The sequence below is a fragment of the Phalacrocorax aristotelis genome, chromosome 2, assembly GCF_949628215.1.
Source record: "Phalacrocorax aristotelis chromosome 2, bGulAri2.1, whole genome shotgun sequence".
Taxonomy (NCBI): domain Eukaryota; kingdom Metazoa; phylum Chordata; class Aves; order Suliformes; family Phalacrocoracidae; genus Phalacrocorax; species Phalacrocorax aristotelis.
In genome coordinates, this window is record NC_134277.1 from 21,953,156 (window position 1) to 21,966,027 (window position 12,872).

General features: G+C 36.4%; 1 protein-coding gene across 1 annotated transcript in view; it reads right to left on the bottom strand.

Moving 5' to 3' along the window:
* The window catches only part of MALRD1 (MAM and LDL receptor class A domain containing 1), a 282,805-nt gene that overhangs the window by 103,959 nt on the left and 165,974 nt on the right, over window positions 1-12,872 (bottom strand). Inside the window, 1 exon segment of the mRNA XM_075082688.1 lies at window positions 4,871-5,051. Coding sequence (XP_074938789.1) covers window positions 4,871-5,051 — 181 coding nt within the window.

Consider the following 12,872-nt stretch of genomic DNA (forward strand, 5'->3'; position numbering starts at 1 on the left):
TCCAGTGTCCCATTCCAGAATACCCTGACATTGACTTATTTATGAAAAAAGGTGAAGAACATAATAAAACATTGTGTTTTAAAAAGGAAAAAAGAGAAGAAGAAAAAGATCAAAAAACACAGGTAACTGGACATACATTCTGGCTGAATACAAATATATATCTTGAGTGACTAAATCAGCTCCGGCAGCCTTCTCTGCCTGAATTCCCTTCCCTCTCACTTCAGGGCCAGGTTTGTACCGAATATTTCTGTTATAAGAGTTTGAACTTTCCTCAAGTGGCTGAGCAGAAGGAACTAAATTCTCTACTAAATGTAAAGCTTTACATGATACATAGGTGAGGTTTCAAAGACAACACTGGCTTATTTTAAAAATAAAAAAGTTGGCCTACGCACATAAATGCTAGGATGTTTTAGTTGTTTTCCCTCTGATGTGCAAAGCTAGGATGGAATTCTAATGAGAAAAGATTTCTCTGCTGAGACTTTCAAAGCTTCTTGTTTATGGGTGTGTAGAAGCAGAGTTGTTCAGAGGATTGCAGTAACTTCGCCTATGGTTTTTGCCATAAACAATAGGTGAGGAGGAGCACAAATATATGAGGAGAAAGGGAAAGAAAAAGTTTATGACCAGGCAAAGCAAGCTTTTAATAAAGAAATAAAGAAATAAAGAAAATATTTGTTTAGGTCTATTTGGTAAATCAATTTCCTATTAATAGAAGTACTGTGGCATTTTGATTTTGCTTTCTTTTAAAAACTAAATATAATTTTAATACCACTTCAAGTATGACTGAATTTGTATTCTATTTACCTTAAATATGAGAAGAAAAGTTTTTGAATATGATCTCAAACAAGCAATCCACAAAGATCACTGGAGCTGTAATGGGTGTCTCTTCTTCCTGGACCTTTATTGTACTGAATTGCCAGACCATGAAAAACGATATAAATCAACTAGATAATGAAGTATTCTAGACTTGTCTGTTTAATTTTAATTTAGAGTTATGATTCGCTCATTTTCATTCATCTTTCACTGTTGGTTTTTCAGGTGATGCCCTGGGATGCCAAAATCAGTATGTATGATATGGCTCAGTAAGGTATATGTCCATGCTTATACTCTGTGTTTTGTATCTGGAGTACAAGATTCCTTTTGTTTAAAATTACAGATGTAAAAAATTCAGACTACTGGTAACAGTATGTCTGATGAGTTACAGTCTTGAGTCACTATTATGTGACAGTGAGCCTTCAGCTGGAAAAACAAATCAATAACTCTTGGCTTGCTCCTTAAGATTACCAGACCACAGCTTATTTCTGACAGGATTTTTAGATTTTATCTTAAAGATAAGTGTCAGAAGTCTCAAAAATAAAATTTTCCTTAGGGATTATTCTGTACAATATTTTTATTAAGGCAAAATTGCAGGCATTTTTTTAAACCTGCAAATAACCTCACGTATGGTCAAAGTAAATTATTAAAAAGCACAAGGGATGACCACTGTAAGCTCTATTCAGGTGATATAAGATAGTCTGTCACTAAAGTTGTGTAAAGAATTATTGTACAAAAAGGTGAAAAAAGAATTCAAATGTAATCAATCAATTAATCTAATGTAAAGAACAATCTCTGTGACGTGACTCTGCTATTTTTTACTTGAGTACATTATTTCTGCAAAGAGGAAATTATTTTATTGTGTTGACTGTAAACCATGATCCAGGTTTACCATTCAGCAGCTTCCAAAAGGACATTCTATGAGGAGGAGGCTATCCCAAAATATCTGAAAGATCCAGAATTGCTCTAACATTTGTCTCCACCACTGCATGCCATTTACTGGGAAGAAGCTAAACATTCTATTTTTGCCCATGCACTTTAAGGCTTTCTCACTTCCATTCATTTCTGTTTATTTCAGACTTGTTATTCAAGTTTAAATTATTTTCAGTTATCTTCTAGGTTTTTCTGTGTATGGTCTATTCCTCTGCTTATGTAATTACCATGGCCAGAATATCCACAAATTTATATAATATTTTCGTTTCAATCTTATAAGTCCTGGTAGAAAATACAGATGTGGCCTTCAGTTCCCCTAGAGGACCCTGGTCTAGCTCAGCAATTCTACATCTACAAACAGAGGACATTACTAAGTGTTGTAAATCAAGTAATTTTGTTGAGAAGAAACGCCTGACCCCTTCTGGTTTGTATGCTACTCTTCTCCTTGAGTTTGGCCACAATAAGATTGTGTTTGCTGTCTTCTAGCTTTGTTACAAAAGACTCAATAAAACTGTGAACCCTGTGCTGCAAAAAACCAATTTAGACATGACATGTTTCCTCTATCCTGAATGCCCCAGGCTTTGGTCAGATGGGAAATTTTTCAGACTCTGGCAAAAAGTATTTTGTTTGTTTGTTCTACAAAGGTAAAGAATCAATAACCATGAGAATGAAAAAGGTCAGACTAGGCTCCTTCATGCCATCATGCCAACAGGAAAGTCAGAAAATTAAGCAAGCAAATCTCAACTTCTGGAGTAGAAGACAAAATAAATCAAACTTGTAGCTGATGTGAAAGATGCTAAAGACAATGCAATGATTCCCTCTGGACCCTTGTTTGAGCTTAAATATCATAGAAACAGGAAAGTCATTGGGGGGTGTGTGGTTTTTTGTTTGTTTTGGGTTTTTTTATAGACATGCATTTTCTCACATACACATACATACAGTTAAAAAGCAAATACAACAGGCCTCTTAATCCTGCTGAAAAGACATGAGCATAAACATATTCCCAAAGGACACATACACCTAAACTTTAATGAAAACTCTGCTGTGCTTAGCTTACGCTCTCAGAGATGCTGTAAGTGAATGTTTTCTGATTGTGTAAAGATTGTGCCTTATTACAGTGCAAAAACATCCACCATGCAAGTGACAGCTCTATAAGGGGTGGGCATCTTGGGCTTCCAGCTTTTCTAGTTCAATCTTTAAAAATCTGTATTTGTATTGTATATTGAGCTTCAGCTGTGTATTTTAAACTTCTATGAGAAAAGCCTCCTCTGAATCATGCATCTTCATAAACAATAATTTTCTGCAAAATACACAGGAATATTACTATGTCAAAGCTGGAAGTATGTGAAAGTAGTCAGCACATGGTGCAACTGGTTTCCTAACAGAGCTTCTTGCTGAAGCAGTGCTGCAAAACAAATAGTTGCTATATAGTAGTCAACACAGGTTACTTTCTGAACTGTTTCACTGCAAAGGTATTTTAATGCAGGACTGGTTATAAAGCACTATTAACATTCAGATTTGTAGGTTCATAGACTAAACCCAATGTAAACTTCAGCAGTCTTAACATTTTAAGAGATTTAAGATCCTTCATATGACAGCTTTCCAACACCCTGCTGAAACTATTTCCTTCCTTGCAATGACATCTCTCTGGAATATTTCCAGTTATGTTAATGTAATGTTTATTTTCAGGTTATTATAAAATATGTGGACTTAAGATTAATCAGAAATATTTTTACATTATATGAAGATATGTTGATGCCACCTTTATGAACTTAAAGGGAGTTTTTTTCTTCCTTAAAATATAAATCCTGCTATTTTTATTTACTGAATATCTTAATGAATCTGACTGTTAAATTGTCTAAATTGTTGCAGCCCCAAAATAGGACAGAATCCCAGAAATTTGGTTTAACTAGACCCCACAGTATGAGTTAATATATCTGGGCACAACTTGGCAACAAATTGCAAGAGTAATCAGCATCCTTTTTGTTATTCAAGGTGATAGGGGAATGTTGATCTCCTATCTCTTACCAGGGCATCCTTATCCATCTACCCTTGTCCGTTGGAGAATAATCACACACATAGCAATGGGGACAATGAAACATTTAGAAAAAGCACAAGGAAATCACTAGTGTTCATACGCCTGGAAGATATCTTAAGGGTACATATGCCTTAGAGTTTTACTGAAGTGTAGTTCTGAAGCAAGTCCCAAGTTATATCCAGTTTCCATTCTTTCATTTACACCACGGACAAATTTCTGAATGCAAAACTTGCAGTTTGCAGATGAAACTAGGTCAAAGATGCTCTTTAGAACTGCACTTTCCATGCTCCAACTGATAATGGGCATCCATACTACAGCAGGAGATTAAAGCTTGCCCAAATAACTTCCCCAAAATTCATACAGTGTTGATATGTAATGTCAGTAATGATTACCTCACTCAATATATCCCCTACCAGGGATTATGACCACATTCTTTCTTGATGGAAACCACAATCCACCCTATTTTTGTCTTTTTTGTTTGTTTTTTGTTTGTTTGTTTGTTTGTTTTCAGGCAAACTCTGTTCCTATTTTAGCCCATGTCCACAAAAAGATGAATTAAATAGAGTGAGTACCCTGTGAAGGAGTCAAAGGTTTTCTTTATTTTGCTGGCCTTAACACTTGAAGTGGACTGGGAAAAGGAATAGTGACAGTCATTCATTTGTAGGCTCAACTCATTTTTATGACAAGAGCCTTTACAATAAAACAGGGGGACCACAGGCTTCACTTATTATAATCTGATATATTTTATATAAAATTATTACATACGCCATCAGAGACTCAATAACTTACCAATGAATTAAAGAAGGAAAGTTCTTACTCAAAACCAAACAAATTAAGGAAACAAAACCTCAAGCATTTCCTGGATTTATCTGCAATAACTTAGTGTGAGAACGCTGCACTAATACAAGACTTTCTGTATGAGTAGAAAATGGTACTGAAATGATAAGAGTGAAAACATTGTATTCATAACAGATTTTATTAAAAGTGACACTACGATGAAGATAATAAAACTGTGATGTATTTAAAAACAAGCAAGAACACCATACATCTCCTTTAGTATCCCTCTAGAAACTTGCCTCTTGAACTTACTTGTGGTGCAGTTGTTGAACTCTATGTCATCTGTTGCTGCTCCTCCTCCTAGGTCTCTGGTACGAATGCCTTCAAAGATAACTTCAAAATTCCTCAGTTTCCCCAAGTGTAACTTGACTTTGTTCCAGTCATCACCATGATTTCCTGATTCACTCCATATTTTCACAATGCCATCATCAGTCTGAGGTTTGAATAAGACATATATAGTAAGATACATGTAAGTATGGATTGTCAAATACCAGTTATAAAAAAAAAAAAGTAACCCACAAACGGAGAGAAGACCAGAAGGCACCCTTCAGTTTTGTCAAGAAATGGCAAACATGCACTGCTAGGATAATAGGAAAAGTAGCAAAATGAGATGATTACCATACAAATCACATAAACATCAATAGTAGATGGAGTCTTAGTACAGAAATCACTACATGTATGATTGAACTCCAAAACAGTTCATTTTGGTAGAGCTCTATTTACCTTTACAGAATAATGAGATTAATTCTTTGTGTTTAGGATATATTACTGGATGCAAGGTTAGTCTACTGTTTTAAAATAGGGTATCAGATAGGTAGAATCTTTAAAAAGTTGTGATAATGGTAATACAAGGGAGGAAAAACTAACACATATAAGATAATTATATGTTTAGTGTGGTTTATTTCAAGGTAAATAAGAGTATTCTGACTTTCAAATACGTTAATATATTTTAAAGCTTTTCTTTAAATGTCCAATCATATAATCTAACTGGCAAGTCAGCAGCAAACAATCTGCTTCATGTTTTAATAGTTGTATTAGAAAGCAGATGCATCAGTTTCAATTGCTGTGAATGGATGATACACATAGATGATGGTATCAAAAGTAAATAATTGTAGAAGTTTTGTATATGTCCCAATTTATTTTTCTTTATGACTGTGTGACTAATCATCCAAATTGTAAATGAGGAGGTTTTTGCTAGTCTTTTCTTATCAAAACCCATTAGTACTCCAGCTAGGGTTAATAAAAACGCTGTGATGCATCAAACAGCTAAATGTAATGCATAAAAAGGGTTCTAAGAAAGTAGTACATAAACAAGCAAAATCTAAGGAAAATAGAGACAACAGTAAAAATAGGTAGGGAAGCAAATTAATTGCATTTCTTTATACATGGTGAACCTGTTAGATCAGATTTATGTTAATAAGATTTTCTTATGCATATTTATGATGACAAAGTTAATCTTGGTGCTTTAGATATTGTGTTCTGAATAGGAAAGTGCAGACAAGCATGCACAAAAATATTACACTAGTTTTTTCTGAATCAGGGAACTCACAGAATTGTTGATATCTTTTAGAAGGAGGTCCTTAGACCTACCGACACATAAAGATACTGCAATGTGTCTTGACGATGGTGTTCTGAAAAATCATCGTTAACTGTAAAGGAGTTAGTTGAAAACAATGGCAACTTTACTTTAAATTGCTGAATAGAAAAGAAAACACAGGGAAGGGTCTCCATAACTGCATGCAAAGTCAAAGATATTCAGCTGAACAACTCTTGCTGCACACTATGAATGGTGTTGGACCAGTGGTGGGTAGCAGACGTTTATGAGTCATGATGACTGAGCGCACAAGCACCTACAGAGAGAACTTCAGGCATTGTTTCTTCTGTTATGTCCCATTGATTTAAAGCCAATGACACAATCCATTAAAGAGAAAATAATATAACAGGACCTTACTGGTGCTTTGCACCACTAATTCCATAGTCAATGACAACTGGTTATTATTTTCTCAATGTATTTCTCTGAGTGAGACTCCTGACTCCATGTGCCATCACGTCAGAGATCCATTCATTTAATATAATCATAGAATCATAGAATATCTCATGTTGGAAGGGACCCATGAGGGTCATTGAATCCAACACCCTGCTCCTTGCAGGACTACCTTAAACTAAACCATATGACTAAAAGCGTTGTCCAGACGATCCTTGTACTCTGACAGGCTTAGTGCCGTGACCACTTCCATGGGGAACCTGTTCTAGTGACCGACCACCCTCTCAGTGAAGAGGCCCCTTTCAGGCCTATAATCAATGCAACCGGAATCAGAACAAGTGTGACACCCTTTCTAAAACTTTCACTTACATTTCTACCTGGAAACACAGCATAGAGGACTCTTACTAACAGTCAGCTCAAAAAGAATAGGTATGGTAATCAAAGCTGATTTTACCAGTGGTAAAACAGTTTGGCAAAATTATCTTAACTTGACTCATATTCCTGTTCAACAACTATGTAGTCAAAGATTCAACTTAATTATTTTGGTAACTCAACAATATCTATTCCATTGATTTTTACTTTTTTGAATAACCTCCAAAAGAGTATAACATATTATTGGGGTAACTCGTTAAGTCTGCAAACATCTTCCATCTATCAGTGACATGAATAAAATGGCTGGTTATGATGAGTTACATTTGGATTTAAGGTCTCCAACATGGAATAAAAAAAAACAACTGAGAAGAGATACTTTTTAATATTTAATCCATCTGTTGTACATGGAAATTCTTCTGTCTGCCCTTGAGAACTCTTGGGAATAGGAAAATTTCCCCAATATTACTTATACAAAATTATTGATTAATTTTACAAAAGTAGCTCAGTGCTGTGTATCAGTGGTGAATTTAGGAGACTTAAAATAAAGTGGATAATAATGATAATACTAAATGATAAGGGAATTCCTTTACTTTCGTGCATTTAAGTGAGAGAGAAAAATTCAAAACTTGTATCTATCCCAACATTAAGCCTCAAATCTATAAAAAAATTACATGTTTAAGTTTGGATGTATGGAATTTGGTGGAGCTTCTTAAAATATACAGAGATAAATATTTATATAGAATTGGAAATGTTAAATGTAGCACAATTAAACAGAATATAAGCTCAAATCTGCCGATAGCCTGTTTTTGATTGATTTCACATGACATTTTATTACATGACAGTCTGTTCAGACTTATATTACATTTATCACATTGATTTTTGAGTAAACGATACTGTGAGTAGAAGCAATACAGATCACATATTTCTTTATAAATATCCATATAAAAATCAACCAATTTGTATATGGTATCATAGCCATAAAGTATCAAATCTTTATGCAGTTACAGGAACTGGGGCATTTTTTTTTCCACAGTGAGACACTGAAATACCTTTTGCTAGGAAGAAAGTTTTTCACATAGAAACTTTACAACAGAAATGACAGTTCCCTTGCACTTCACAAATTCTTGAATATGAGTACTCAAATAAAATGCAGAAGAGGACTGTCTGGGTTCAACAATAGTGGTTCCTATACAACAGCAGCACTTCGTAAAGCATGAAAGGCTGATTTTTCACTTGCTCAGCTACAGCTCTACATAACAAAATGAAAAGCAACCTCATCCCCTGCGTAACTGCATGAAGGTTGTTCTAATCTGGAGTGAAAAGTCCCTTCAAAAACACAAGCCCTGCACATTATCTGCATGAAACATCCAAGGCAGAGGTGGGAAAGGGACAGACAAGCAGGAAGCTTGGCACTTCTCTCCCCAGGCCCAGACAAGGGTGCTGACTTGGCTAAGGTGTGGTAAGCTATACGCTTCTTCTGGATACACTCTTGGCATGAAAGGATCATCGTCTGTAAGCTTTGCAGATTCCATTTCATGAATTATTGTTTTGTTTTCTGCATTCTCCTTCCATTTAATCTGTCTGGTGCTTTGGCATTTCTTTCATATCTTTGGAATGTGTTTGCTTCTAAAACAAACACAAATATGCCTTGAGGGGGGGAAAAAATCAGTCTGTCCTTTGACCTGCCCATTGCATCCAGAAATCCTTTGATCTTCTTCACTCCCATATACATGTATTAATGTAAAAAAGAGATATGTGAAAGACATAGATGACAATCAGAAGAAATGTGTCTCAGTGTACAGGAGGCTGGAGGCCACAGTGTCACCTTTCTTTCTGTTTTTATGAGGCTATTCTTCTCCTGACACATATTAATACTGAGTGCCTAGCTTGCTCTTCAACCTGGGCTGGTGACAAAAGGCCCAGTCTAACTCTATACTCCAACAGACTGATAAAAGATGGTTAAGATCTGTGGCTTTGGTGGATAGTATCAGTGCTTCCTGTGTGTATATGGGTTGATTATCCTGGCTGTTGATCAGGACAGAAATCCCATTTTCCAGTTACCCTGCAGGAGTCTAGCTGCATGTGGTCCTTTACTAAACACACACATCCCCCCCAAAAAAAACCCAAACAACCCTGCCCTCTTCTGCATTGTAAGCATCATATCCGAGGCTCCACATATCCTTTGTTTCACTTACTTGCATGTCATCCCGGTCTTTCTTTTCCTCACACCAACACTTTTGTATCAAAGCCACATTATTATCTTCCTTATGTCTCATTACATTTGCCTTGGCCTTTTTTCAGTTCAGATTTGTGCACCTCACACTCTATCTTACATTCCTGAAACCATGTCATTATCCAGTTTCCCATTTGCATCCTCTTATTGCCTGCATTTCTACTCCAGCTAAGCAGAGTAGTAGACAAGGTTCTTGGAGCACTTAAATTGCCAACCTAAGAGGGTATTCCAAAGTAACATGAACAAACAGCATCCAGAAACCAGTGTACATGAAAGGAAAACCCCTGACCTTTCCAAACAAAAGGCTAAATTGCAGTTCTGAACTATGAGACGATTATAGTTTTTGCCTATTATGTATCTGCAAGTCTTTGAAAGAGGAGAGAAGAGAGGGTCTCAGATCTCATTGACACAGAATGCACAAGCAAAATAATTTTGCCCTAAAAACTTGGTCAAAGTCTATTTTTTTAGCAAGGTATCACATTTGACAGCAAAATGCTAACAATGACACATCACTGCTAACACGTGACAACCACCAGAGTTTTTTCTATTCAGACTAAAATGTCATACTGTCTCTTCAATATCTTTCTGTGGATGTCTCCCTCAGTTGAGGGGAAATGTGGCTAAAATAACTTAATCTTTCTTCCTTATGTTTCCTTTTATGACTTATGAACAGCCCCACAATCTGCATGCCACTCAAGCTTTTAAGTTCATCAGTGCTAAAATCCTTCTAAATTCTTATGTGGTCTGCATTAATACTTTGTAAACTCTTTCCGCATAACATCAGGGGACTGGATCATCTCTCTTATGAGGAAAGGCTGAGAGGATTGGCTTGTTCAGCCTGGAGAAAAGACTGAGGGGGGATCAATGCTTATAAATATCTGAAGGGTGGGTGTCAGGAGGATGGGACTGGACTCTTCAGTGGTGCCCAATGACAGGGCAAGGGTCAATGGGCACAAGTTGGAACACAGGAAGTTCCACCTAAACATGAGAAAAAAAGCTTCTTTCCTGTGAGGGTGTCAGCGCAGTGGAACAGGCTGCCCAGGGAGGTTGTGGAGTCTCCTTCCCTGGAGACATTCAAAACCCACCTGGATGTGTTCCTGTGCCCCCTGCTCTAGATGTGCTTGCTAAAGCAGGGGGGTTGGACAAGATGATCTCAGAGGTCCCCTCCAACCCCTACCATTCTGTGATTCTGTGGTTCTGTGATAAAAAAGAATACTGTAAATTAAAATTCAGAAGTTATAGGTTGAGGACTGCTAAAGCCTTCATCCAACTATTGCTTTATTATCTAAACGGTCCATTCTCCAGACTATTTTGCTGTTCTAATTCATGATACAGGAATCCACTGCCCATTTATTACCTATTCAAATGTACATGTTTCCTCCTGAGCCCCATCCCTATTCTGGGAAAAGGACTCTCTAAATATTTCTCCTTCCTTTGCAAATGAAGTCTAGAAAAGAAATCTTGCCAACAGGCTTAACTGTGGGTGCACTTTCAGCCATGACCTATAACATTTCATAGCTTTTTTCAAAACCCAGTGAGTCAGTGTGTCCTTTCAAAAGTTCGTCTTTGTATGTGTGTACATCTGTCAATATTTCTGTTGCAATACCTAACACACTGTTAGCACTTAAATAACGAGTATTTCATGGGACAACAGTAGAGCACTGAGTTATCAATAGAAGTATTATAAACAATTTGTTCTTGGAATCTTATGTTTCCCTTGCACAAATACACTAGTGCAAAAACACTAGAACTTCTTAGAAGGAAAAGAGGTGCAGAACATCATCAGAAGAGCAGGCAGACACAATCATAACAGCCAGCATAGTCTAAATGTTTCTATGGATCAAAAATGAAACAGCCGTATTGCCCAGTTATACCTCCTGACAGACAAAGAGTTAATTTGGTATCAAACAAGTTAACCTGGTAATATAGCTTTACCTATAGAAGAAAAGGGAGAAATTTAGTGTGATTTATCAATAGTGTCCTCATCATAGGTCCAGACTGCAATAAGCTTATTTGATCCATCCCAGAACAGTAGTAAGGGAAGGACCCAGCAGTCTCAATAGCCTTAATGATCACCTAATCTTGTAACAGACAAAAAAAGTTAAAGATTATTTGTTGGTCATACCCATAAGCTTTACAGGGCAAGTAGGTGATGGGCTACAATAGAACACCTGCCAGCTTATCACATGTATTCTACTTTGGACTTATTTATTCATGCCACATGGTCCACTCTTTATTAGTGTAGAATATTGCTGGGCAATGCCTCTGGAAATTTCCTCAGAACATAATTTTTACCACATATCAACTTGCTTTGTAATTCTGTACTTTATAATCCCCTAAACTCAACCTGAGAAATTCTGAAAGTCCAATGTTATTGACAGATCAGCTAACAAAATTTAATCTCTTCCCAAAAACACACACCAAGACCCATGAAACCAGATGTGGAAAAGAGTGTTTTCATTTAAGGCTCTGAAAGGTTATTATTAATTGCATGTCACTGCCCTCTATGGGTTGAACATAGTGGAAGGGCAAGCTGAGGTGATGAGCCACCATTATGGGAAACTTAAAAGTAAAAGGCAGGTTTTTCCATTGACTTGCAGCAGTGGGTCCTGGTCTCCACTGTCCCACAATGCCGAGCAATAAACACTCTTAGAAAATGGCAGAATTACTTTTAAGAAGACCATAACCTCTTTAGATCTGTAGGTCTATATGCCTACCCATATTGGAAAATTCCTATTCATATTCAGAGATTTTTAAATCTACTTTCTGACAGTCTGAGAGGAATTATTTCTTAATTACTTCATTACATTGAAATTCAGAATCATCTTCATGCTTGTTTTCATCTGAAGAATGATATAAAGTGTTTATAACTTCTCTTCGGAGGACTTAAGGGGAAAGTATATCTTACTGGGCTCAATATCCTCATTAATTCACCTGGGGATACTAAGAATAAAAGAGATGGAAGGATTTCTTTCTGTCTGAGAATACCTTTTATTTTGTGGCCAAGTTTGATATTTTTCCTACGCAGCATTATTCGCAAGGCTACATTTCTAATACAGTGAGAATATTAGGAACTGAATCCAAAGCATGCAAGAGCAGTATGTAATTTTCCAGTACAAGATGTTGCAAAGAAACTTCTTATGAATACACGCTTTGTCAGAAGAATACACTAAGTATTCCAGATGCAATTATAAAGGTTCCGCAGTGAGACAATCTGCCTTGTTACATCTGCAGTGAAACAGCAACGAAGCACATATTTTGGTCTTGATCTGCACCTTCTATTCATGTTCTGAGCTGGGTTCAAAATATTTCCCTGGTTCATCTGCATCTGATGTTTATTCCAGCAGAGCCACAGGAAATGAAGCTAAGCTTACCAAATGGATGGAGGCAATAAAAAAATTTGCTAAATATTTCTGGACTCTTCAAACCAAATATACTTGAGGGCTTTTTAATCAGCGACAGAATATTTTCAAATGATTCACCAAAAACCTTAACTGTTTATTATTAATAACATAAAAAGACTTTCCAGATTCACTGTATGAAAAGGCTTCCTTTTCTGCAGCAGCCTTTAGACTTTTGAGAGAAGTCAAACTCTTTTAAAATACTTTTTTAAACTGTTAGGAAAAAGATTTTCTCCTACAATAAGGTATGTTCCTTCCCCTCTT